At 44.5% G+C, this 27,994-nt stretch overlaps 2 protein-coding genes across 2 annotated transcripts; both read left to right on the top strand.

Annotated features, from left to right (window-relative positions):
* The first annotated feature begins 186 nt into the window (after positions 1–186).
* On the top strand, positions 187–14,174 carry LOC135367450 (proteoglycan 4-like). The gene is made up of 2 exons (XM_064600738.1): positions 187–298; positions 11,085–14,174. The coding sequence occupies exons 1-2, from the start codon at positions 288–290 to the stop codon at positions 12,907–12,909; spliced, it is 1,836 nt and encodes a 611-aa protein (XP_064456808.1). The 5' UTR covers positions 187–287; the 3' UTR covers positions 12,910–14,174.
* A 46-nt stretch (positions 14,175–14,220) lies between these two features.
* On the top strand, positions 14,221–27,662 carry LOC135367449 (aquaporin-11-like). The gene is made up of 6 exons (XM_064600737.1): positions 14,221–14,277; positions 21,063–21,230; positions 22,104–22,299; positions 22,353–22,434; positions 22,493–22,631; positions 27,440–27,662. The coding sequence occupies exons 2-6, from the start codon at positions 21,065–21,067 to the stop codon at positions 27,619–27,621; spliced, it is 765 nt and encodes a 254-aa protein (XP_064456807.1). The 5' UTR covers positions 14,221–14,277; positions 21,063–21,064; the 3' UTR covers positions 27,622–27,662.
* The last annotated feature ends 332 nt before the right edge of the window (positions 27,663–27,994 follow it).

Raw genomic sequence — 27,994 nt, 5'->3', positions numbered from 1 at the left:
GTTTCAACTCGGCATCTTGGTACCGACAGAATAAATGGCGCCAGTCTCGGATATGTATGTACAAGATGGTATTTATTCGCATTTCTTGCCATTTATCCAAAAAAAGTTGTAACGTAACACGAAGCGCAGTGAAATCGAGGTCAGTCGTGGAAGAAGGAAGGACCTGTTTCAAGTGAGCATAAAACGAGCAGCTCTCGCCAGACTCGCCCTCAATAGGCGGACGATATGCCCTTAGCTTCACTGCGTCTCTTCACTAGAGGATTTCTCCAGTGAAAAACCATCGGATAATGTGCTTCAGGTTGGTACATTTTTCTACAAATCATATAACTTGCAGTTTATTAGCATTTTTATGCTTAACGAAAACATTTCAAGAAATCTTTGATTACAGATATTGTACCTCCAACAATGTCTTATTCGACTATCGCTATATTAACTAAACTGTTTGCGACCGCACCCAACTATAGCGACTGGCTCCAATGATCGTGAGACAAAATATGCAAAACGCCGATAAATATCCCCCGAATATACCGAAAGGTTGAAAAAAGGGTTTCTACTCACTGCCGTACACAGGTATCAATATCGTAGAATACGTTTTCGTTTGGAAAGCGAAATACACGAGGAGGTCACATATGGTCCCAAGTGCTTATCTCGCCACCATGAAAATATTTTTAATCAAAACCCAAATATCGCAGACACATTAGTTGATCGTAACGTTAAAAGCTATGTTCGTGCTCGACTTGATTTTGAAAACTTGCTTGTATTCTGAGATGTCCACGTGTAAGGACTGAGCTTTATGCACAATTGTGGGGGCAACACTTTAGCCGAGGAAGAGATTTATGAGCCTTCCCTCAGAGCCAATAATTACGAGCAACTTTTAAATGTGCTTCTCTCTTATCTTTCTAGCTGTCAAATCCATCCACAAGTTGTGCTAACTCATGCCCCTTTCAGATACTTGGTTCAGCTCTTCTATCTGTTCTTTATTACCTTACCGTTCTAAGCGAGCACTTCCCTCTCTTCCCACTCGGGTACTTCCGATGCCGTCTTTAGTAGAAGCAATCAGTGCATGGACGATATGCTCCCAAAGCGCACAATTTAGTCTGTCTTGTTTCCGCCCTACCAGTGTGACCATCAGGTTCTCTGGTGCCACATAGACTGCAATAACACGCTACCAGCAACCAGCCGTTTTGCCGCCACAAAGTGCGTGACTTGATAAGTCCCTTTTGCTTGCGTAGTAAACAGTGATATTTGTGTTTCGTATACAACGACAGCAGAAACGTCTCGTATCAAGCTGCGACTAAGGTTCTCACGATATGGAGTTTTGTCTCCCCATGAAGCCACTTGTCGCCCCAAAGCAACAGTCGCTTGACTTGATACGTCCCTTTTGATTTCACCCTTACATTGTAAACAGTGATATTTATGTTTCGTATAAAACGACAGCAGAAACGTCTCGTATCAAGCTGCGACTAAGGTTCTCACGATATGAAGTTTTGTCTCCCCATGAAGCCACTTGTCGCCCCAAAGCAACAGTCGCGTGACTTGATACGTCCCTTTTGATTTCACCCTTACATTGTAAACTTTGTGTTTCGTATAAAACGACAGCAGAAGCGTCTCGTATAAAGCTGCGACTAAGGTTCTCATGATATGGAGTTTTGTCACCCTATGGTGCCACTTGCCGCCCCAAAGTAACAGTCGCGTGACTTGATACGTCTCTTTTGATTTCACCGTTGCATCGTAAACAGTAATATTTGTGTTATATCGTACAAAATGAACGTCAGCAAAAATGACTCTCATAAGCTTCGATTAGGGTTCTCGTGATATGGAGTTTTGTCTCCCCATGATGCTACATGCCACTCCAAAGCAACAACCGCGTGACTTGATACGTCTCTTTTGATTTCACCCTTGCATCGTAAACAGTAATATTTGTGTTATATCGTACAAATGAATGTCAGCAAAAATGTCTCTTATAAGCTTCGATTAGGGTTCTCGTGATATGGAGTTTTGTCTCCCCATCATGCCACTTCCCATCCCGTGCAACGATCGCGTGATTTGATACGTCTTCTTCGCTTTCACCCCTGCGCTGTAAACAGTAATATTTGTGTTATATCGTACAAAATGAACGTCAGCAAAACTGTCTCTTATAAACTTCGATTAGGGTTCTCGTGATATGGAGTTTTGTCTCCCCATGATGCTACTTGCCACTCCAAAGCAACAACCGCGTGACTTGATACGTCTCTTTTGATTTCACCCTTGCATCGTAAACAGTAATATTTGTGTTATATCGTACAAAATGAAGGTCAGCAAAAATGTCTCGTATAAGCTTCGATTAGGGTTCTCGTGATATGGAGTTTTGTCTCCCCATGATGCTACTTGCCCCTCCAAAGCAACAACCGCGTGACTTGATAAGTCTCTTTTGATTTCATCCTTGCATAGTAAACAGTAATATTTGTCTTATATCGTACAAAATGAACGTCAGCAAAAATGTCTCTTATAAGCTTCGATTAGGGTTCTCATGATATGGAGTTTTGTCTCCCCATGATGCTACTTGCCACTCCAAAGCAACAACCGCCTGACTTGATACGTCTCTTTTGATTTCACCCTTGCATCGTAAACAGTAATATTTGTGTTATATCGTACAAAATGAACGTCAGCAAAAATGTCTCTTATAAGCTTCGATTAGGGTTCTCCTGATATGAAGTTTTATCTCCCCATCATGCCACTTGCCATCCCGTGCAACAATCGCGTGATTTGATATGTCTTCTTCGCTTTCACGCCTGCGCTGTAAACGGTAATATTTGTGTTATATCGTACAAAATGAACGTCAGAAAAAATGTCTCTTATAAGCTTCGATTAGGGTTCTCCTGATATGGAGTTTTATCTCCCCATCATGCCACTTGCCATCCCGTGCAACAATCGCGTGATTTGATATGTCTTCTTCGCTTTCACCTCTGCGTTGTAAACAGTAATATTTGTGTTATATCGTACAAAATGAACGTCAGCAAAAATGTCTCTTATAAGTTCGATTAGGGTTCTCGTGATATGGAGTTTTGTCTCCCCATGATGCTACTTGCCACTCCAAAGCAGCAACCGCGTGACTTGATACGTCTCTTTTGATTTCACCCTTGCATCGTAAACAGTAATATTTGTGTTATATCGTACAAAATGAACGTCAGCAAAAATGTCTCTTATAAACTTCGATTAGAGTTCTCGTGATATGGAGTGTTGCCTCCCCATCATGCCACTTGCCATCCCGTGCAACAATCGCGTGATTTGATACGTCTTCTTCGCTTTCACCCCTGCGCTGGAAACAGTAATATTTGTGTTATATCGTACAAAATGAACGTCAGCAAAAATGTCTCTTATAAGCTTCGATTAGGGTTCTCGTGATATACAGTTTTGTGTCCCCATCATGCTACTTGCCACTCCAAAGCAACAACCGCGTGACTTGATACGTCCCTTTTGATTTTACCCTTGCATCGTAAACAGTAATATTTGTGTTATATCGTACAAAATGAACGTCAGCAAAAATGTCTCTTATAAGTTCGATTAGGGTTCTCGTGATATGGAGTTTTGTCTCCCCATGATGCTACTTGCCACTCCAAAGCAACAACCGCGTGACTTGATACGTCTCTTTTGATTTCACCCTTGCATCGTAAACAGTAATATTTGTGTTATATCGTACAAAATGAACGTCAGCAAAAATGTATCTTATAAGTTCGATTAGGGTTCTCGTGATATGGAGTTTTGTCTCCCCATGATGCTACTTGCCACTCCAAAGCAACAACCGCGTGACTTGATACGTCTTCTTCGCTTTCACCCCTGCGCTGGAAACAGTAATATTTGTGTTATATCGTACAAAATGAACGTCAGCAAAAATGTCTCTTATAAGCTTCGATTAGGGTTCTCGTGATATACAGTTTTGTGTCCCCATCATGCTACTTGCCACTCCAAAGCAACAACCGCGTGACTTGATACGTCTCTTTTGATTTCACCCTTGCATTGTAAACAGTAATATTTGTGTTATATCGTACAAAATGAACGTCAGCAAAAATGTCTCTTATAAGCTTCGATTAGGGTTCTCGTGATATACAGTTTTGTGTCCCCATCATGCTACTTGCCACTCCAAAGCAACAACCGCGTGACTTGATACGTCTCTTTTGATTTCACCCTTGCATTGTAAACAGTAATATTTGTGTTATATCGTACAAAATGAACGTCAGCAAAAATGTCTCTTATAAGCTTCGGTTAGGGTTCTCGTGATATGGAGTTTTGTCTCCCCATCATGCCACTTGCCATCCCGTGCAACAATCGCGTGATTTGATACGTCTTCTTCGCTTTCACCCCTGCGTTGTAAACAGTAATATTTGTGTTATATCGTACAAAATGAACGTCAGCAAAAATGTCTCTTATAAGCTTCGGTTAGGGTTCTCGTGATATGGAGTTTTGTCTCCCCATCATGCCACTTGCCATCCCGTGCAACAATCGCGTGATTTGATACGTCTTCTTCGCTTTCACCCCTGCGTTGTAAACAGTAATATTTGTGTTATATCGTACAAAATGAACGTCAGCAAAAATGTCTCTTATAAGCTTCGGTTAGGGTTCTCGTGATATGGAGTTTTGTCTCCCCATCATGCCACTTGCCATCCCGTGCAACAATCGCGTGATTTGATACGTCTTCTTCGCTTTCACCCCTGCGTTGTAAACAGTAATATTTGTGTTATATCGTACAAAATGAACGTCAGCAAAAATGTCTCTTATAAGCTTCGGTTAGGGTTCTCGTGATATGGAGTTTTGTCTCCCCATCATGCCACTTGCCATCCCGTGCAACAATCGCGTGATTTGATACGTCTTCTTCGCTTTCACCCCTGCGTTGTAAACAGTAATATTTGTGTTATATCGTACAAAATGAACGTCAGCAAAAATGTCTCTTATAAGCTTCGGTTAGGGTTCTCGTGATATGGAGTTTTGTCTCCCCATCATGCCACTTGCCATCCCGTGCAACAATCGCGTGATTTGATACGTCTTCTTCGCTTTCACCCCTGCGTTGTAAACAGTAATATTTGTGTTATATCGTACAAAATGAACGTCAGCAAAAATGTCTCTTATAAGCTTCGGTTAGGGTTCTCGTGATATGGAGTTTTGTCTCCCCATCATGCCACTTGCCATCCCGTGCAACAATCGCGTGATTTGATACGTCTTCTTCGCTTTCACCCCTGCGTTGTAAACAGTAATATTTGTGTTATATCGTACAAAATGAACGTCAGCAAAAATGTCTCTTATAAGCTTCGGTTAGGGTTCTCGTGATATGGAGTTTTGTCTCCCCATCATGCCACTTGCCATCCCGTGCAACAATCGCGTGATTTGATACGTCTTCTTCGCTTTCACCCCTGCGTTGTAAACAGTAATATTTGTGTTATATCGTACAAAATGAACGTCAGCAAAAATGTCTCTTATAAGCTTCGGTTAGGGTTCTCGTGATATGGAGTTTTGTCTCCCCATCATGCCACTTGCCATCCCGTGCAACAATCGCGTGATTTGATACGTCTTCTTCGCTTTCACCCCTGCGTTGTAAACAGTAATATTTGTGTTATATCGTACAAAATGAACGTCAGCAAAAATGTCTCTTATAAGCTTCGGTTAGGGTTCTCGTGATATGGAGTTTTGTCTCCCCATCATGCCACTTGCCATCCCGTGCAACAATCGCGTGATTTGATACGTCTTCTTCGCTTTCACCCCTGCGTTGTAAACAGTAATATTTGTGTTATATCGTACAAAATGAACGTCAGCAAAAATGTCTCTTATAAGCTTCGGTTAGGGTTCTCGTGATATGGAGTTTTGTCTCCCCATCATGCCACTTGCCATCCCGTGCAACAATCGCGTGATTTGATACGTCTTCTTCGCTTTCACCCCTGCGTTGTAAACAGTAATATTTGTGTTATATCGTACAAAATGAACGTCAGCAAAAATGTCTCTTATAAGCTTCGGTTAGGGTTCTCGTGATATGGAGTTTTGTCTCCCCATCATGCCACTTGCCATCCCGTGCAACAATCGCGTGATTTGATACGTCTTCTTCGCTTTCACCCCTGCGTTGTAAACAGTAATATTTGTGTTATATCGTACAAAATGAACGTCAGCAAAAATGTCTCTTATAAGCTTCGGTTAGGGTTCTCGTGATATGGAGTTTTGTCCCCCATCATGCCACTTGCCATCCCGTGCAACAATCGCGTGATTTGATACGTCTTCTTCGCTTTCACCCCTGCGTTGTAAACAGTAATATTTGTGTTATATCGTACAAAATGAACGTCAGCAAAAATGTCTCTTATAAGCTTCGGTTAGGGTTCTCGTGATATGGAGTTTTGTCTCCCCATCATGCCACTTGCCATCCCGTGCAACAATCGCGTGATTTGATACGTCTTCTTCGCTTTCACCCCTGCGTTGTAAACAGTAATATTTGTGTTATATCGTACAAAATGAACGTCAGCAAAAATGTCTCTTATAAGCTTCGGTTAGGGTTCTCGTGATATGGAGTTTTGTCTCCCCATCATGCCACTTGCCATCCCGTGCAACAATCGCGTGATTTGATACGTCTTCTTCGCTTTCACCCCTGCGTTGTAAACAGTAATATTTGTGTTATATCGTACAAAATGAACGTCAGCAAAAATGTCTCTTATAAGCTTCGGTTAGGGTTCTCGTGATATGGAGTTTTGTCTCCCCATCATGCCACTTGCCATCCCGTGCAACAATCGCGTGATTTGATACGTCTTCTTCGCTTTCACCCCTGCGTTGTAAACAGTAATATTTGTGTTATATCGTACAAAATGAACGTCAGCAAAAATGTCTCTTATAAGCTTCGGTTAGGGTTCTCGTGATATGGAGTTTTGTCCCCCATCATGCCACTTGCCATCCCGTGCAACAATCGCGTGATTTGATACGTCTTCTTCGCTTTCACCCCTGCGTTGTAAACAGTAATATTTGTGTTATATCGTACAAAATGAACGTCAGCAAAAATGTCTCTTATAAGCTTCGATTAGGGTGCTCATGATATGGAGTTTTGTCTCCCCATGATGCTACTTGCCACTCCAAAGCAATAACCACGTGACTTGATACGTCCCTTTTGATTTCACCCCATCATTGTAAACAGTAAGATTTGTTATTTCGAGCAAAACTTGAGCAAAAACGCCTCGTCTGTGACTAAGCTATGGAGTTTTGCCTTCCATGATGCCGCTTGCCATCCAAAAGCAACAGTCGCATAACTTGACAGACGACAAGAATATGCAAGCTCTACATTGCTTCTGCAATGTTAGCGCAATGTAAATTTTGATTTGCAACAATTCTCGCTCTGTTTAAGAGGAGAAATATTTGTGCATTTCACTTGTGAGCCATACTTGCAAAGACGGAACTTTAGACCTGGACCTCCCGTGCCAAATGAACATTGCCGCTGAAGAGGCACATTTCTACGAATTCCAGGAATACTTGCTCGGGGCGTCTTTCGTAATCCAGAGACAGCCTCGGAAGTAGTTAGCCTTGGAAGGAGGGAAGATGCTTTTATCATCAGAATGCCAGTACAGGATGGTGGCCTTCTCGGGAAGAAAGTACCGTTAAAAAAGCCGAGTAAATACTCTCGGGATCCAATCTTGCTTTTTGGTATTACACCAAACACAGATAATGGTAGCCAATATAAAATTACTTTGCCTCTTACTGCTTCTACATTATGGCTTGTAACGAACGTTACACTCGTGTCTATTGAACAGTAATCACTTGGAGCAACAGGTATATTTCACTCAACACCCACAAAAGCGTCATATACCAGATGGAGGCATCGCCAAGTACGGGAATGTTTTGCCAAGAAAGACGATCCAATAAACGTTGGCCCACAGAGAAGTGAGATGAACATGGAAAATGAAAGAATGCAGCGAAACTGGTTTCGTCTTTAACCTGTCTTTCCTTGTTTATCCAGCTGAAGGAAGGACGGGGAAACCGTACTTGTGGATTGTTCCACCGGATCCTGACAGCGATCGTAGTGTCTGTCTCTTTCCCATGCAATACAATTAATAAATGAATCGCCTACGGTTGAAAGCCAAGATGAGGGATTTGTACTGGATAGAGCTATATGGGGTTAGCAAACCGTCGACGTGATGGTTAGATTCAGGCAACGCATTTCGGTTGCAAATTCTGTGCTTCTATAATCTGCTCTCGCTTCTCATGTAGGCCAAGTGCTGTCAACTAATACCGTAAACTTAGACGAGATTCTGTGCATCCTACAACGCAGCAGATAATCCAGTTCCCAACGTTCATGATTTTCACACGTAGACGAGCTAAATTACAAGTACTTTCGAGAAGTATTGTCACCGTACTCATGGATTTTCATTATTTTTTCACGTGACAAGAAATTGTTACTTTGCATGAACATGGTGAGCTCTGAGTAGATCGAAAGGTGTTGACCAAAAAGCGTTTCTTTGAAGCGGGTAACACTGCTAACCTCGGATTTGATAACTTCCGTTATCTTATCATTTTTGCAGAGTTGTTCCAATTCTCTAAGTAAGAGCTGCTCTGTTTGGACTAGTCCGCTCTAGAAACTCACTTGACACGACACATTCTAAATCTAAATATGACTCGTTAGAAAAAGAACGCAAGGTGAAGCACATTTCAAGTCACTTGTTGGAGTAGGCGACAAGGACGACACCTAAAGCGCATGCGCACATACAGCTCCTTCATTAAACCTGCTCCACCATTATGGCAGGGACATTCCCAGGATTTTCACCTGAGGGGGTGTACGTCCCGTAGGCGGGTGGGTGGGTGTGACGCTTATAGCTTGCCCTTTCTATATCCATGGGGTTTGGATGATGCACACTTCAACTGGCTTGTGTAGGACGCAGAGATTGTTGTTTTTCTGGGACCAGAAGAGGAAACATGGCTAGCTCTCCTTCAGTTTTCACTCACCAACTCAAATGCTCCAGTCGGCAGGGCTCCTGAATCTTCGTGTCAGAAACAAACTACTGTGCCCAAAAACCCTTTGGTTCCTACCGCCGGCTGTGCTGTCTCAGGTTTTCCCTGGGTTTTCCCAAGACTTTCCAGACGGCACAGTTCCCCCTGAAGTCGGCCCAGGACGCATACTAACCCCCACTCCTTCCTGCTGTCCTCTCTCCGTCTGTCCACATCTGTACGCCGCTCATAGCCACAGTTGCTTCGCGGTGCTAACACGCAATCAAAAAAAAAAAAAAACGTAACGACGAAACTTGCATTTCAAAGCCGAGTACTTGAAACTTTCTTGAAGTTTTTGTAGCATGGCGGTCGACAGTGGGTCAAGCTCGGGAATGTTGTTGTGTCACATCCAGACGTGAGGTCATCGCCCGTGGGATCGGAAGGGAGTCTTGCTGAAAAGAAAGGGAAGCAGTACCTCATCTAAGATTGTTGACAGTATACCAGGGTCTCCGTTGATGGCAGAATGTGATAAGGTAAGGTAACCGTTCTTCTCGTGATCGACCCGAAGCAAAGTTTGATTGAACAAGAAAAATTGAAACCTCGTTACTTGAATGACCCGGATGGCTGAAATGGCGCAAACCTGGCAAATTAGTTTTTTTTTTTTTTGTCACGTCTGACCGGTGGTTATTGAACCTAATTCTAAAAGACGTTTTCGTCTGACCTATGAATTAGGTTCAATAACCACCGATCAGGCGTGAGAGAAAAAGCTCCCAGTTTCGCGCCATTTCAGCCAACCTTGCCATTCAGTTAACAAAGTTTCAATTTTCCTTATTCAAATTTTGCTTCCAATCGATCACGAGAACAACGCGAATCTTACCTTATTTACAAATTCCAGTCCGCCATTAATGAAGACCCTGGTATATTCTCGGCAATAAGAACTTTAACTGCTTAGATGAGGTACTGCTTCCTTTTCTTTTCAGTCAGACTCATGACACCCTTCCCACCCCAAGGACCATGACCTCACGTCTGAACTTGACACAACATTCCCGAGCTTGACACACTGGTGGCGCGAACCCTGACTGTGACGTCATGCCACATATGTACAAAAGCTTCAAGACTAATCACTTATCTCTGAGGAAGGCGGAACTTCCGCAGCAACGTTGACCATACCCTTAGATAATTTTCTAATAATAATTTAAATTGTAACAAATAACCCCCTTTTTTACTTTGCCTTTCATTCCTTCATAACTATATTTACTTGGTCGTCTCCTAAACTTTTATTCTTATATATATATCCCCTTATGAGCCTCGTGGCCACATATAGCTATTTCGTCCTGAAGGATGCGGAGCTTCCGCCGTAACGTAGACGTCGCCCCTAACTTTTAAACTTTTAAGTTTTAATAAACCCTTTTTTGTTACTTCCTTCGTCTTCTGTCTCACATTTATCTCAGCGTTCACTATAATTACGTTGCCGTCCGACCCAACTTCAACTTCTCAATATATATATAATATAATATGTATATGTTTGTAATTTGATTGTGTACTCCCAGTCTCTTCAGCCCGGCGCAGGTAAGTGACACGATCTTAGGTCGGCGCTGACAGTGTGCCTCGGTGACGGCGCCACCTGTGGAGGCCGCAGTGCAAGCCAGCAAGTACATATACAGAAACTCTGTAGCTGCACGTTGAGCACATGTTTCGCTCTACCCAACCCAAGAGCTCCACGTAGAGCTGTCCTCGACTGGGAGTGCACGATCAAATTACAAAAATGTGCTCAACGTACAGGCTTCCGCTATTTTCCATCTGTATATAAATATATATAGGGAAAAAATAGCTCTTTGGCTGCACGTATAGCATATGTTTGTAAGTTAAACGTCAGTCGGGCCTCATCAGCAGTACGCAGGCAGGCAACGTTTGAGCGGATGGCGACAGTGAACTTGTAGTAACGCCATCCGCTCAAAAGTTGCTCACCCCCCGAGAGCTACTGGTGGGCAAAATAAACAGACGCGAATAGTAGGACCGACGCCCACCACTGTGCATAACACGGGGAGGTTTATTGAGAGTATTTGTATATGGTACATTTTTTTCTATATATGTTTGTTTGAATAAAGACCTTGGCGATAATTCATTGAACATTCCATAAACTTTGAATATTGCTCTTTATGCAGGTTGATCTTGGTCACATTGGCTGCCCTGAGCGCCAGCGATGCCCAGAATCTACGACAAGTTCCGAGAGACGACTACAGTGTTTTTGTTCGTGCCCTACCACCAGGAGGCCAAGATAGCAGTCACTCGAGCCAACAACGTTTTAACGCACAGTTCGCCATAAGACCTCAGCCACAGTTTCCTAGCCAGCAAAATACGTTTATAGCCCCACAGCAATTCACCACTTACGACCAGCAATCTTTCCGACACTTTCCGCAGAATCAACAGCATCAACTTGGTCAAGTACAACTACATGGTCAACAAGTTCACCTACCAGCTCAACAGACTTTCAACAATAACGGACCTCAACATCTGAGCTTCGTCGATACTCAAGCGAGACAATTTCCCCAGGAGCAGGCGACCACCACCACCACCACTACTACGCAGAATCCATTCGTGCAGTTCCAACAGACCCACTCTGTATCTGTGTCCACGTCCAACGATCCTTTCCGTCACAGCAAGGTCATAGGTTCCCTCCAACCTCCTACACAGGCAATCCAAAAGGCACCAGCATCGGAGATACAGTCCGATAAGAAAGCGGAACCGAAAGACAAAGCCGCTGGATCTAAGGATAAGGACAAGGACGAGTACGTTGTGTACTATTACTACTATTACGACGACGACAACAAGAAGAACAACAACCTCTCTCTCAACTTCGATGACGTCCCAAACCTGGAGGGCTTCGACAAGGTGGGTAAGAGCAACAAGGCTGCCAAGACGCCAAACCCACAGAACAGGTTCGAACCGAAGCCAGCAACGGCTGTGCCACCCGCGGGACAGCAGCCGGCACCTCCAGCCGAACAAGCTGTAACGTCCACACCACAGTCCGTCACCCAAGTACCCTCGTCTGTCTCAGTTGAGTCATTCACCAGCAAGGCACCTCTAAGTGGACCACCCAACTTGGACTTGACAGGTGCGGTTCTCACGGAACCAGCTGCAGGCGGGGTATTGTTTGAGCAGCGCATAACGCAGAACGCCTCTTCAGAATCTCAGCAGAACACAAACGAAATTACCAACAAGAAGGCCCCAGAAGAGACCACAACAGTAGTGCAAACTACAACGCAAACACCAACTACATTACCGCCCACCACAACCACCGAAGAATTGACGACGACCGAAAAGACTAGACGACCCTTTGGAAACCGACGTCGCCCCGGCGGGCATGGTCACCGACTTCCAACAGGGCGCAGGACGACCAGCACGACCTCAACTACTACAACGAGACAACCAGTTGGCGTCCCCCGAAGAAACCGTCGACCATCTCTGCGTCCAAACAGGCTCCAGTTCGGACGTCGCCCTCCACCTGGGCGACAGGAAGAAGAACCGGAAGAGGCAGTTAGCGAAGAAGAACCAACAACAACAGTCGCATCCACGACCAAGAAGAGATTCGGAGCAGGACGTTTCGGAAACAAGCCAGCGAGAAGCAGATCGTCGACGACCAGCAGCACCACGACGGCAGTACCACCAAGGCGAGGTGGACCTTCTGCGTCCGGTCTGTTTGGGCGCACGAGAAATCCCAGACCACGACCAGCGTTCTTGAGGAATCGTGGCAAGAAACCAGTCGAAGAGAAACCTGTAGAACACGATGAACCATCAGCAACAACTCAAATCAACAAGGAGGAACCTACAGAGCCGTCCAAACGACTCGAAGAACCGGTGGATGCTGAAGAAGAACCCACCGAGGCTCCTCCAGTAGTGACACAGGAAACAAAACCATCTCGTAGTCGGTTCGGAAGCCGGCCACCTCTGTTCGGTGGACGTCCTAGGCCTAATGTACTGGGACGGTGATGTCACTGGGACCGCGTTCTTCTACACTCAGGACAATACGGAGGTCAAACCTCAGCGACTAAAATCCAGAGAGGACCACGTGTCCAATTGTGTGCTTAGTAAACAAATCATCGTGCCGTTCACCGAGCTGTCATTTCTACGCCCATGAATACCAGCTCATCCGGCGAGACAGTTAGGTTTGCTAAAAAATGACAGGCCGTAATTTCTCTTGTCTGCTAAATATGTCGTATTTTGAATTTCATTCCATAATGTCACCTGAAACAATTCCATAGACGCTGATGATAAAAGAGGCCAAACGGATATATTCAAGTGGTATTAATCCCGCGCATGTACATATTGGTTGCATATCTGTTTTATTTAGGGCTGTTAACCTAAACGCTTCGCTGTGATTACATCCCGACGTAAAGACTTTCGGTAGAAGATCTCTCCGTTAGAAAGTCAACCCAAATTCTTTGCGAACAAGGTCAACACCGCCAAGGTGCGACTGGGTTATGCAGATCTGGTTGGACGACATTTCTTGCTGAGAAAGTGGCACGGGACGTGACCTTTCAATTCCTTTTGTACGGCCGTTGACACGTCAAGTAAACTGTTTTTCCGTCAACCACTTAAATTTCCACCTGATTTCACCCCTTTTTGACTTTACCCTTCTGGACGTTCGCATTTTGCCACGTGTCCCAGGTGTTGACCGAAACCTTTTGCTTTACCGCTACAGACGAGAATGTGTCAGATGAAAATACAGACTAGGATTCTCATACAAGTAGGCTAAAGTAAGTCATGAGTGAGTTATGGTTATTGTGAGAAGCAACCATATAGACGCGATCTTTACGTCATTTGCTGCTTGCGGCGTCCCTAAAAATATCGGAGTGAGCACGTTGTAGTCTTGCCGTAGAGGTCAATGTCCTTTCACAGAAAGCATATTAACCCACATTCGATCAGGAAGGGATATAGGGGGCGTTGCACATGCCTATCTTCTTGACGGCGTTTTCTATTTGGTCGGGAGCCGAGTGATCACTCAACTCTGATTTCGTTTCTAAAAAGTAATATTGGTTACACTAATGGGAGGAGATCTGTGAAGGCCAATATTTACGACCCTGTGTGGGAGTGAATGAAATATACTTTCTCGTTGTTTTCCACAGGCGGTCTAATGGCGGGTGATGTTTGTCAAAGACAGCATGAATTATCCACAAGACGCAAAATGGGCTTGCTGTGCATGCCACAATTGACAATTTGTGCAAAAAGTGGCAATAAAATTTTCACAAACGGCACCCAATTCATTGTCCCGACAACGTTATCGCGCGCAGGGAGAAAGCTGGCTGGGTCTCAACCTGGGGTTCTTGAAATAGCCGCATCTCCAGCGACGCTGTCAAGGTAAGTTCAATGTTATTCCATCCGAAAAACTCGTTTTTTACGTGCAGAAAAATCCATAAACGGACAAATGACGAGTACTTACTGATCCAAGAGTGCCTTCCTCCAATTTTAATAGCGTCCAAACTAAAAAGGCTCCAGGTGAAACTTATAGCCATGACAAAACACATTCTTGCTTCAAGTTTCAGAATTGTTTTCATTTTACTGCGACCAGGTTATATAACGTAAATGGCAGTGAAGGCATAGTTACGAGATGTACACCAAGCGTTAACGTTAATCAAGGTTACACGAGGCTATTTAGAATAGTTGAAAGCTGCCATTACGACATTTCCCCGTTTTACGTCCGATTTCAAGATACATCTGCAAAACGGATGTCCTGAAACCGATGCCTGCTGAAAAGCTATAATTTATAAAAGTATCAAGGAAAAGATATCAAGTTAAGAGATTACATTTCAGCTCTGGTTTGTGTGCGTTGCAAATAGGACGTAGTTTATAAAAGTACAAGTATGTAGTGATATGCATTTCAGTTCCCAGAAGACACCATCAAATCCCACAAAAGTCACCCCCCGTCTTCTGGACGTTGCACGAATGTCCCCCGGACATGGAACGCAGGATGCTCCAAGTTTAATAATTGTTATTCAACTGATGTATCCAATACAGTTCACGAGTGCTTTCATTAGGCGCCCCAATAATAGCAAGTAGCGAAAATAACTCGAGAGAGGAGAAAAGATTTTCATCGTTCGCGTGCTGCTCCACTTAGACGATATCCTCAATCAAAAATACTTTGACGTCGTTGCACCTACAAACAATTTGTATTTCGGTATATGATCCCGGTATGCCAATACAGGCTACACTTTGTAGCAGCGGCGTAGCCAGAAAATAAAGAGGACATGGGAGAGTAGGATTTCCCCCTCGTTTCCCACTACCAAAGGTGGGGGAGGGTGAACATCGAGAAACCCCGGCTATGTCGATACCCCAACTGCTGGGTACGGTACTAACACTGGTTGCACAATGTTGCCGATCTCACGACGACTGAGACTCAGATTTAGGACGGCTGGCTACGGAACCTCAGTCAGCGACAACTACGGGTTTTCCCGTCGTATTTAACCCTTATACCGTGGAATCTAATCACCATGCCGCCACCTTTAATCCCTATACCGTGGGATTTAATCCTTGTTCTCTAACATATAATCCTCGTGCTGCCGGCTTTAATCATTACGCAGTGGAATTTGACTCAAAATTCTCAAGTTACCTTTTCAGTTCCTCTTTCCAGCACAATGGGGTAGTAAATAATACCTGCATGATTTATGGCCTGTTATGACTATTTCCTTTGGTGCAGCTACAAATAGATTCTTTATGAACACGCCTAATCTATGCATTACAATGTATAAGACTACATGCATGACCTGTTGCCTATTATGACTATTTCCTTCGCTACAGCTACAAATAGACTCTTTATGACCACGCCTACTCTATACATAACAACGTATAAGACTACACGCATGATCTGTTGCCTGTTATGACTATTTCCTTTGCTACAGCTACAAATAGACTCTTTATGACCACGCCTACTCCATACATAACAACGTATAAGACTACACGCATGATCTGTTGCCTGTTATGACTATTTCCTTTGCTACAGCTACAAATAGACTCTTTATGACCACGCCTACTCTATACATAACAACGTATAAGACTACACGCATGATCTGTTGCCTGTTATGACTATTTCCTTTGCTACAGCTACAAATAGACTCTTTATGACCACACCTACTCTATACATAACAACGTATAAGACTACACGCATGATCTGTTGCCTGTTATGACTATTTCCTTTGCTACAGCTACAAATAGACTCTTTATGACCACGCCTACTCTATACATAACAACGTATAAGACTACACGCATGATCTGTTGCCTGTTATGACTATTTCCTTTGCTACAACTACAAATAGACTCTTTATGACCACGCCTACTCTATACATAACAACGTATAAGACTACACGCATGATCTGTTGCCTGTTATGACTATTTCCTTTGCTACAGCTACAAATAGACTCTTTATGACCACGCCTACTCTATACATAACAACGTATAAGACTACACGCATGATCTGTTGCCTGTTATGACTATTTCCTTTGCTACAGCTACAAATAGACTCTTTATGACCACGCCTACTCCATACATAACAACGTATAAGACTACACGCATGATCTGTTGCCTGTTATGACTATTTCCTTTGCTACAGCTACAAATAGACTCTTTATGACCACACCTACTCTATACATAACAACGTATAAGACTACACGCATGATCTGTTGCCTGTTATGACTACAGCTACAAATAGATTCTTTATGACCACGCCTACTCTATACATTACAATGTATAGGACTATATGCATGACCTGTTGCCTATTATGACTGTTTCCTTTTTTTACAGCTACAAATGAACTCTTTATGACCACGCCTACTCTATACATTACAACGTATAAGACTACACGCATGATCTGTTGCCTGTTATGACTATTTCCTTTGCTACAGCTACAAATAGATTCTTTATGACCACGCCTACTATATACATTACAATGTATAAGACTACATGCATGACCTGTTGCCTATTATGACTATTTCCTTGTGGACGGCAAATGGACTTTTTGTGACCATGCCTACTCTGTACACTACAATAGAATAGTATACGACTTAGTTGCGTGATTTGCTGCCTGTTATGACTAATTCCTTGTTTACAGCTACAAATGGACTTTTTGTGACCGACTACTCTATGCACTACCGGGATAGTATAACTACCTGCATGACCTGTTATGACATTATCCTTGTAGACAGCTGCAAATGAACTTTTATGAATATGACTACTCTTTGCACTATAATGGAATAGTTTAGGCTACCTGTATGATTTATTACCTATTACGACTATTTCCATGTTTATAGCTACACATGAACTTTTTACGACAAGGCCTATATTCCATACACTACAGCGGAATTGCGTACCGTACATATTTACAACTTGTTACGATGCCATTACCCTGTTTACAGCCAGAAATTGACTTTTTGTGACCGCACCTACTCCATTACACTACAATGGAATAGTAAAGACTACCTGCATGATTTATTACCTGGTATGACTATTTCTTTCTTTACAGCTACAAATGGGGTAGCGTACTACCCCTGGAGATGAAAGTCTCCATTCACTACAGTGGGATAGTCACTACATGGGACTAGTTTTTGCACTATAGTGAGATAGTGTAAGGCAACCTGCTATACTACTACCTGGAAATAGTCATAACCGATCATAAGTCATACAGGCAGTCTTACACTATTCGATCGTAGTGCACGGAGGAGTAATAGTCATAAAAAGTCAATTTCTAGGTGTAAACAAGGAAATAGTCATAACCGGTCATAAATCATACAGGTAGCCTTACACAATCCGATCGTAGTGCGTAGAGCAGTCATGTCATAACAAGATGCAAACAAGGAAATAGTCACAACAGGTAACAAATCATACAGATAGTCTTATACTATCCCATTGTAGTGTATAGAGTAGGCGTGGTCATAAAAAGTCAATCTGTAACTGTAACAAGGAAATAGTCATAACAGGTAGTCATAAATCATGGAGATAGTCTTATACTATCCCATTATAGTGGCAAGAGGAAAAGAGAACCCCTAGAATTCAGGATTAAATTCCACGGCATAATCATTAAAAGCGGCGGTAAGAGAATTAAATCCTGCGGCATAAGGATTAAAACTGGCGGCATGAGGAGTAAATACCACGGAAAAGGCTGTAGTTGAGCAGTTTCACAACCATCCCTATATCTCGAAGTCTCCCTGGGATGTACAACTCTGGATATATCAGGGATATATCTCGCCTGCTGGAAGAGGGACAGTTCCCATGTCTGAATAACATCACCGGGACGTAAATTTTTTGTGTCTGTCTGATGGATTTCCTGTGGGTATTTGTGAGATCTGTGGGTTAATCCCTTGGACCTCCATACATCCTGAACAGGATGTCTTGCGGATGTGTTTTGCCTACTGTTGGTTGTGTGTCTTTTACGCAACGATACCTAACTATGAAAGGCCCTGTCTTGTGACAGGGCCGGTCACGGTAAAGGCCCTGCACACTGTGCAGGATGTGGCGTAGACAGAGGTGGCCGTTCCAAGGGTTTAACCCCCCCCCCCCCGAAATCGTACCTTTGGTAGTGCATTGGGGAGAGGGAAAACACTCCCATCCCAGTAAAGCCCACAAAGAACACTTCCCGCCACTGTGTGCCATAGGAAAAGTTTCTTTTTTTTGGCAACTCATTGCAGTGAACCCAAAATAACCTAGTTGCACACATTTGAAATACAGAAGGCAAAACCGTAGATAACCGCGCAGCTTCTGTCTTATCGTCATTAGGAAGTTTTAGTGTGAATAGTTTTAATAATAATAATAATAATAATGGGGGGTTTATGTCGCGAGATAATTGAGATCATGAGCGACGCCACAGCGGTCGGTCTGTGGATTGCTTTTGCCCACCTGTGAGCTCTATAACGTTCTCGCGGAATTAAAGTAGCACAGAAGTCATTTTTAACACCCCGTTTTCTTCCTACAAAACTGTTAAGTAGGCCAGTAAGATGCACCATGCCAAGTAATTTACACCACAGAGTCATAATTATCGCAGAAACTGAATTTAAAATACGCCGCAAAAAGCGACCGTGCGCAACGGTCGTGAAGAGCAGTACCAGCCTGTGATCTGCCTGGAACCTCGCGCTGACGCTATAAGGAGAACGCTCGCTGATTGGCCTAGAGAAATGTTGTGTGCTACTCCGCTGTCGTCTGCTACTCGGCTGTTCGGGGTTCTGATAAAGCCTTTCTCCTTGCTCGGTAATGATTCGGGCGCTCCTTCTATCAAGGCGCTGACCCCCACTGACCGGCGAACCAGAACGAGTCTCCTTATACCGTCATCGGTGACGTGTCATCACACCTCCTCATCCTCGTTATAGCTGGAGTTTTTTTTTTTAAACAAATTGCACACATCAAAACCTTTCGCGCTATTCGGTATAATGACACACACACTTTCATCAGATGTCTTAATCAGAAATTTTTTTGGATGGCCTTCTGTACTGATTTAAAGGAGCCCAGAATGAACATGACAACTAACAAGAATGAAGCGCCCCCGAACATCAACGCTCGACTCGCTCTTCTGGCCGAAACGAGGAGGTGGTGAAATTTGAAATGTGGGCCCTGACAGCGTCTGAGAAAAACCCCAGACAGCACCGGGATTCGAACCCGGGTACCTCCCAGGAGGTGGATTGCGATGTCATCAGGGTTACAAGAAATCCCAGAGTACTTAGCGCCGCTTTGAACAGTGGGAGTTGACTAATACGAAAGAAGCGGGTGGCCTCTCATTTCTTCCCTACCCGTCCGTTGTCCACGACGTGCGAAGGTCAGCGAACGCGTTCTCCCGCTCACCAAGCGCCCAGGGTACCCTATATATTGCTGAGGCAGTGCTGAGGCATATTTCAGTTTCGGACGAACAAAAGTAGTGTATGCGATATGCAAACTTCAGGGGAAGCAAGCTTCAAATTACGGCCAAAGAGGTACGAATAAGAGAGGAAACGTGAGCATTCCACGTGATGTCAGAAGAAGTATTAAAAGGAATCGCATAGGGTGCATAGAGACGATTGAAGGATGCCGTAGTACCGGAAAAAGGGATGTAGCAGCACTTGGATCAGCCTGTAGGTCACGTTGTAGAAGATGGTTATCTTGTGATGAGCGAATTGATCTGTTCATGACACGATCGTCAGCGAGGTCGTTGATATGCAGGGTGTCCCAGAAAATGTGTCATTGAATTAGAATTAAAAAAAAAAACTACACAACCTAGAGTCATGCGGTCAATGGAATTTGTTCTTACTGGGTGTCTGCCGCCTCCTGATGTGAATGGCGTGTAACCTAAGTTTAATTATGTAAATTTTTGCCAGCTTAAGTCGGAAATTTGCCAAGTAAAAGTTACTTTTTTACCCGACCAATGTGAAGAGCGTGTCCAATTTACTTAAATTAATGATAATTGACAGGTGTATTCAAGAGCTATCCTATCGGTAAAAATAGCCCAACATCATGCTCTACGGAGCTCCCACAGAATAGGTTGGAAACCCAGCCCATCATCGCAGAAAGAGATAACACAAGCATGGCTTATCACGTCCGAATTTTGGTGGGATAATGCTTTCCCTCTCCCAATTTTAGGAACTGTTACTTTTTCTTCTATTACTCTGTGGATCTGTGGAACCTCCTTTCGTCGGACTGAGAGCGATTGGGCTCAGAACGGTGATCGCGCGTTATGGTACGGTGCCCCGAAAAGCATGATATTCGGCTACTTTTTCCGATGGGATAGCTCGTGAATATCGCCGTCAATTATCGTGAATTTGTGTGAATTCGGGACGCTCTTCATATTGGTGGGGTAAAAAAGTGACATTTACTTGGCAAATTTCCGAGTTCAGTTCGCAAATATTTACATAATTAAACTTACGATACACGACATTCACATCAGGAGGTGGCAAAATCAAAAGGTGGTAAAAAGGTGTTATTAATTAAACCTAATAAGAACAAATGCCATTGACCGTATTATTCTAGGTGGCGCAGTTTATTTATTATAATTCAATGACACGTTTTCTGGGGCACCCTGTAGACATGACAGAAGGACGACGAATGATTGTTCACGAAAGTGTCAGTCAAGAACATATGTATGCATATGCTATTGTCCCAGGTAAGATCCTCAATAATGTCTGTTTCCCCCCCAGGTATGGAGCTTGTCGAGGAACTTGTGCCCTATGTCGTGCTCCTTCTTAACTGTGGCCTATTTGGACTTATCCGGAGGCTAGCCTTCCAAGTAACATCTAAGCGATGGTATCTCGTAGTGACAGAATCCATAGCTACGTGGGAACTCTGTGCAGACGTCGCTGAGCTTGGTAGGTGCCCAACACCGTCAAGTGCGGTGATGTCGGCAGATCAAACGAGCCGAGCCTTCTGCCTCGCATGATAGAAGAGCACTGCACGGCTAAGTTTTCGTGTCACTTTTTTTTCCATTCGGTACGAGATATGATGGTATTCTCATCTGAGAACTATCACTTTCTATATGTGATCGTGCTTATTTCGTGTAATGGGTCTGAATTTCACACGAGCACTCACACACATCTGGGGACGATTGGTGCAGCGGGCGCGCTGAAAGTACGGCACGAGGGTCAGTTAGGTTAGTTGTCCCGACATATTTTCTTCGTGTGAGAGTCAGGCACGAGGGTTAGTTAGGTTAGGTGTTCTGACATATTTCGTTCCCGTGCGAGTTCAAGAAAGGGGAACTAACACCGGTGCATGCGCAATAGAGCGGAGATGAGTCTCTCTTGATCTGCAAGGTACATATATACATATCGCCCACGCGTCGCTGAGCGCTGCCTTCCCAAGCAATCAAGCATCGAGCTGAGAGCGGCTTGCCGGCAGAGAAACACAGCCGCTCCGTTCGAGTGTACCTCCACTCTCTCTCCACCAATTAGCTGCGTCCTTTTCCTCGCTGCGCTGTGCTCTTTAGTAAATCTAAATACGGCTCCGGGCCTCGAGAACACGTAGAGCAGAGGCGGGCTGGGCCTGAGCATGGAAACAGTCGGGTACGAGCCGGGCCCAGGCTGGAAATCCATAAAAGACGTCGGGCCCGGGTGCGGGCCGTAGCAGCCGACCATGAAAATTAGGCCCGTGCAGTGCTCTAATATAGTGTGCAGCGAAAAGAACCCATTTAAAATAGCGAGAACACTGTTCACGGTGACCGTCAGGAATTCTTGATTGGATTGCAGGTGTTGTGTACGAGAGGCATGGCATTATCTTGTATGCCATAGCCCTACTCGCCTGCTGTGTGTGGTGGTGCAAAGTATTCGGTGATGCGGAAGCTTGTCCCTGTGGACCCATAGAAGACATGCTTTTTGGCGTCGGTGATGGAGACTACAAGGCACGCCTCGCGGGAGAACTTATAGGGGCCATATTCACGGCACTGTGAGTAAACCCCTATATAAAATGGAGTTGCGCATATTCTACTCCTTTCCTAGGTATATCCGGGGGATATGGTCCTTGCAGCTCATCAGGGAACACGAGACACTCGCCACAACAGTGTGCCAGACATCACTGGCGGTATTTCCCCTCACTTTTCCCTCACGTTGTAGGAAATGACGGGACATGCTCTTGTTAGGTGACGGTAAGGAAGGGGGCATTCATCGAAGGCATCATCACCTGTATAAGTCGCTTTGTCGCCATGCGATCCACGTACTGGAAGCCCAACGTTTCCACTGCCATCAATTCCATTACTACAGTCATACTCGTACTTGCAGGTCAGTTCCTTTCTTTTATCTGCGCGCACTGCCATCACTCTGTAGCAAGCGACACACACCTATACTCTCGTCCCGTCTTTACCCCAACCTCAGGGTCACGTCTCCAGCAATAATTCATGCGAGGTCAGCCTCCCCTCGTCAGGAGCATGAGACATATCGGTATATGGTTCGGATGGATATGAATATCGATATCTTCTACTGACTTGCATCTGTTCCCAAAGACGTCATTTACCCCGTTCCATGCAACTTTATTTTCGGTTTTTGAAAGGCCTCGTTTCCCCTAATTTTTCCCGTCAGGTACTCGACTTGGACTGCGAATTTAAAAAAAAAACAAAAAAAAACAGGCTATTCATAGGCATGGAAGAAAATAATTCAAGCAGGAGCATTGTGAAGCAGGAGTTTCTTCGTCTTTACCCGGGTTGAAGGGGCGACGTGAGACCAATCAAGACAGGACATCAACTGCGACGACGATCCGTTGAGGGGTCCAGCGGTTCCACCAAGTACTCCGAAGGAGGACTCTGTACCCAGTAAACTACAAACGTCTGCAGGACGTTCCAGAAAGATCCAAATATCTAAGACCGAAAGGAACGCCTAGTCTGTGCAACGTGCATTGTCCCCATCCCTTTAGCGGGTGCAATAAAACTTGTAACCCCAGCCTGAGGATCGCAGGGATCCCGGATGGGAGATCTAGGAGACTAGGATTTGGACACTGAGTGAACGCCTCAGAGACCACACCGTGTGGGACGGTTATCAAACGTTGCTCCTACTGTCAATTTAATATTTTTACGCAGTGCTGGGAGCAAGCGAAAATAGCTTGCGAACGAGGGAGATATTGAGTGAACAAGTAAACCATCAAGTTTTTCGATCGGTCGCGTGCTGCCTGTCTGTGCAAAATATTTACGCTCTTCAAGCAGCGGAGGAAGCCTATTGGTTTTACGTAGAGCTTCGTCCAGCAGGTAACCACATTATAGACGATAACCTGAATTACAAACACAGTATTTGGCAGGAAGGATGTCAACAATGTTAGTGGTTATAGCTTGAGCTGAGCGCGGGTATTCCCACGGGTACGATTTGCGGGTAGGAATTCGTGATCGCTGCGGGAAAAATGCGGGTGTACCCGCATTACCTGCACTCCATGAGCAACTAAGTGATACCTCTCTGTCACATGCGAGCTCAGCAGTGCCCTATGTCGTTGGCCTTATAAATCCATGTGCCAGATTGCAGACATACAGGGTGATCCACCGACCGTGATAGAAATTCATAGCAAAAAAAACGTAGGCCCCGGAGAGACATGCGGTCGAGGGATTTTTTTTTTTTTTTTTCTGCCAATAGGTTTTGCCACATATTGGTAACATTTTTATTTCATTTCAATTGACGGAAAGTCTTGCACTCAACTCCGAAATTTCCCAAGGCAACCTAACGTCATAGTGCGAAGCCACACGAGGGGGGAAAGGGTTACAAGCCGTCAGGTGACCTCACTCACCGCGCGCGTTTGTTCCGTGGGTAAGGCTTGTAACCCTTTCGCCCCTCGTGTGGTGTGTCAATGTCACCTCCTTTCTTCGCAGCTTTGCGCTCAAACTATGAGCCGTCAAAGAGGAGGCGGAGCTAAGGGCTCATTTTCACGGATTTTCGGCCATTGCCGTTGCATTACGAGTGGGATTATGCGAGTAAAATTGAATCGAATCTTGACTTCGCAGAACGGTGAATCGCAATAGCAGACGAATTCTGACTATATACGTCCACGTAGGCTGTACAGCTACACTGCAAAAATGTGTTGATGCTGCTGTCATAGGTTTCTCCTGCTGACGTCCGAAACAGATCCCGACATCTATGTCCTGAAATAGTTGTCAGGTGGACATCTCTGGGAGCTACACGGATGGACGTCCGTAGCCGTACATCCACAGAATGTACCTTACCGGTCGTTTGAATTGTCCGAACACGGCTCCTGACGGGATGTTACACGGAGCAGGAGACGGAAACATGGAAAGGTGTGTCGCGGCACGAGTTGGACTTTCGATGAACCAACAGAATTCCTCAAGACCAAAAGCACTAAGAAACAAGGACGTTGTCGTCATAGTCAGTTAATACGCCAAGCAGCTCTTCAGTTCAGTGTTACAGGTGTAAGCAATCGCATTAAACTTAAACACAGTTTGGCAAACAGGACTCTCGAATTTGTGGAAGACAAGCAATATAGTATCTGTTTTCGCTTTCGAAAGGTATGCCATTGCCTTTCTAAGTGATCTTCATGATTCCAAGAGCTTCTTTATTGTTACTTTTTAAAACTTGGTGCTCACTGTCCGTAACGAAAATACGAGAAACACAGAGCAACAGGGAAAGAAATATGCAGTGGCCGAAGCTGAAATAAAATGGCATAAAAAAAAAAAAAAGACGCCTACACGCCTCGTAAGAATCTGTCCACTTACTGAGCAGCTCGATAAAACAATACCAATAACAATGAGAAAGTACAGGGCCCCGAGCACGTACGCAAGGAAGCCCGTGTGACGTCCGGGCCGTGTAACTTCCGGTGAGGACAAACGAGGCAACTAGGAGATGTTGGGGACATTCATCGGAAATATGTCTGCCTCCCAGGGAGATACGAATTTCCAGGAAGGACATTCCTAGGAACTACACGGGAAGTTTTGTCCCGTTTGGGCTCACAAATAGTTTGTAAAATATAAGGAAAAAAAAAAAACACATCTTGCGTATTATGATGTCATGTAGATGACCTAAAAACTAGGGCTGGGCGAATAGTGACTGCCAAGATCGAATCAAATAGGAGTCGAATATAAGAATAATCCGCACATACAATGCAGATACGAGGGTGGTTTCATAAGTTTCCGGCCCGACCAACCTTTAATAGTCATAGAGACGAAACAAGTGTATCACTTTTCAACATAGTCACCCTTAACTTCGATGCACTTTTGACACCTTTCAACCAGCATTCTTATATCATTGAAAAAATAGTGCGAAGTTTTGTCCTCAAAATGCTGGAGAACTGCCTCTTGCACCTCACTATCGTTTTGGAGATCCCTCTTCAAGTTTGAGAACAGGAAGTAGTCACTCGGTGCCAAGTCTGGACTGTAGGGTGGGTGGTGGATTTCTTAGAAGCCGCACTCCTTCAGTGCAGCCTTGGCAACCGAAGCCGTGTGGACAAGGGCATTGTCCTGGAGCAACCTGACGCGCCTCTTTTCCTTGATGGCGTCTCGCAGTCGGTGCAGGAGTGAAACATAATAAGTCGCATTCACTGTGGTGTTCCTCTCTTTGAAGTCGATGAGGAGGATCCCGTGACAATCCCAAAATATTGTTGCCATGATCTTCTTTGTAGATTGTGTTTCTTGGGGGTGCTTCTCCTAGTTTGCGCCATTCCATCGACTCCTTTTTCGAAAGGGGATCATAGTAGGGTACCATAGTCTCACCCCCTGTGACAATTGACTTCAATATTTCTTCTTCGTTCTCTTGACAGAGCTCCAAAAACTCTGGCACAGACGACGCGCTGCTGCTTTTGAACTGACGAGAGTAGTCGTGGCACCCATCTCGCACTGACCTTTTTCATGTGAAGGCCCTCGCCGATGATGCGAAAAGCGGTTGTTTTGGAAAGCCCCAGCCTTTCTGAGATTTCCTTCACCTTCAGACGCCCGTCGCTCAGCACTTCCACTGGACGACCATTGCGTGGATCATCTTCAATGGACTCTCGCCCCAGTCGAAACTGCTTAGCCCAGTCTTTTACCGTTGTGTACGACGGAGACGCTTCGCTGCACACGTTGTCCAGTCGCGCTTTAATTTCTTTAGGCGAAAGTCCCTCTTTTGTCAAGAATTTTATCACAGCGCGGTACTCGATTTTTTCCATTTCAACTAAAGAGTGCACCCTGGCTGTTTGAAATGCCGCTCTCCAACCGACAAAAGCATGGGGAGGGTTGAGGATGGTGCTCCGGCCCTCCAACAGATGGCGCCACGCATCCTTAATCGCATTTTCTACCTCGGGCCGGAAACTTATGGAACCACCCTCGTATCTTACTAAAGCAGACAAGATTTTTGTAAACGTTCACATGTTGTTTCCATGCAAGAACACTAACTGCTCAACATACGCTCCATAGGGGGCGGATCCAAACCCCCGGTTCCTTTGTTGGAACGTGTAGTGGGGGAAGATGAGAGGCCGTTTATTAGGAGAGTTTGACCATTGGGAGGAGCCTGGCCCAAGGCGCACCATATGAGTCACACGACCATTTTGGCTCAGAGCCCTGAAATGGGACGGGACTTCCCTATGTAGGCTCCCTAACAGCTGTGACCACTTTGAGCCCCCATACGTAGTTACGCAAGCGTACCACCACGACATGCGACATTACAAATACCATTGTGCAGCAATCTAGCTATCTACGATAGGCACTGCAATGGCGCCCATAGGTGATACAAACCAAAGTGCATCCGTAAGACCCATCAAATATGAAATGACCAATATTAATATTGGTCATTGTGACTCCACGAATATTTTCATAACTGGCGCTTCTGTGAGTACTCCTGGTTCAAATAGTGCAATATGGTGCTTTATGACTACCATTAGCCATTACAAAATTTTATTACTATCTTGATGACACGTCCCCACCTTTCAGTGACTACCCCTGGTTCAAACAGTGCCACACATGCTGTGGAACAACGAATAGTCACCATGACTACTTTCATGACATGTGCCATGACTAGGTTACCACTGCTTCCATCAGTGCCATGCAGTGTTTTATGACTACCAGTGATCATTGTGCACGAATTAACTTGATGTGACCACCGTCATAACTAATAGATACTTTTTTTTCCAGCTCTGACAACCACTGGTGGCTACTTTAACCCAATCATGGCATCTGCCCTGATGCTTGGTTGCGAGGGCAACACTCTGATGGAACATTTCCTAGTTTATTGGTTGGGGGCACTCGTAGGCGGTTTCTTTGGTCACTATTTACATTTCAGGCTTGAGATTGCCATCAAAGAGAAGTGTGCGTGATTACACAATTGAGGGCATTAAAAGATTATTTTAAAAAGCAATCGTCGTTGCCATCCATCGTCAAGGCTAGAAATGTTTGAGTGGAAAATGTCCACCTTGACCTGGGATGTAAATATTTTATATCCTAAATTGGTGGGTCAGATATTCTCCCTATGTAGCTAGCTTACATCGCTTAGTTTTTGACATGTTTTGAAATGTTGATAGTTTTTGTCTGACTTTTTGTGGCTGCCAACATTTGAAAATTTCAGAGCCTCTCTATACATGTATGATGGGACAATGACAACATATCAGTTGAAATAGCATCCTTGTTCTTTATCCTTCACTTAGGGAATTCACTCTCTAAAAGGCTCTATTCCCTGAAATACTGGCAGAA

This window comes from Ornithodoros turicata, chromosome 8 (assembly GCF_037126465.1).
Source record: "Ornithodoros turicata isolate Travis chromosome 8, ASM3712646v1, whole genome shotgun sequence".
Lineage (NCBI taxonomy): Eukaryota > Metazoa > Arthropoda > Arachnida > Ixodida > Argasidae > Ornithodoros > Ornithodoros turicata.
The sequence above is the reverse complement of the archived record's forward strand: the minus strand, read 5'-3'. Positions and strand labels throughout refer to the sequence as shown.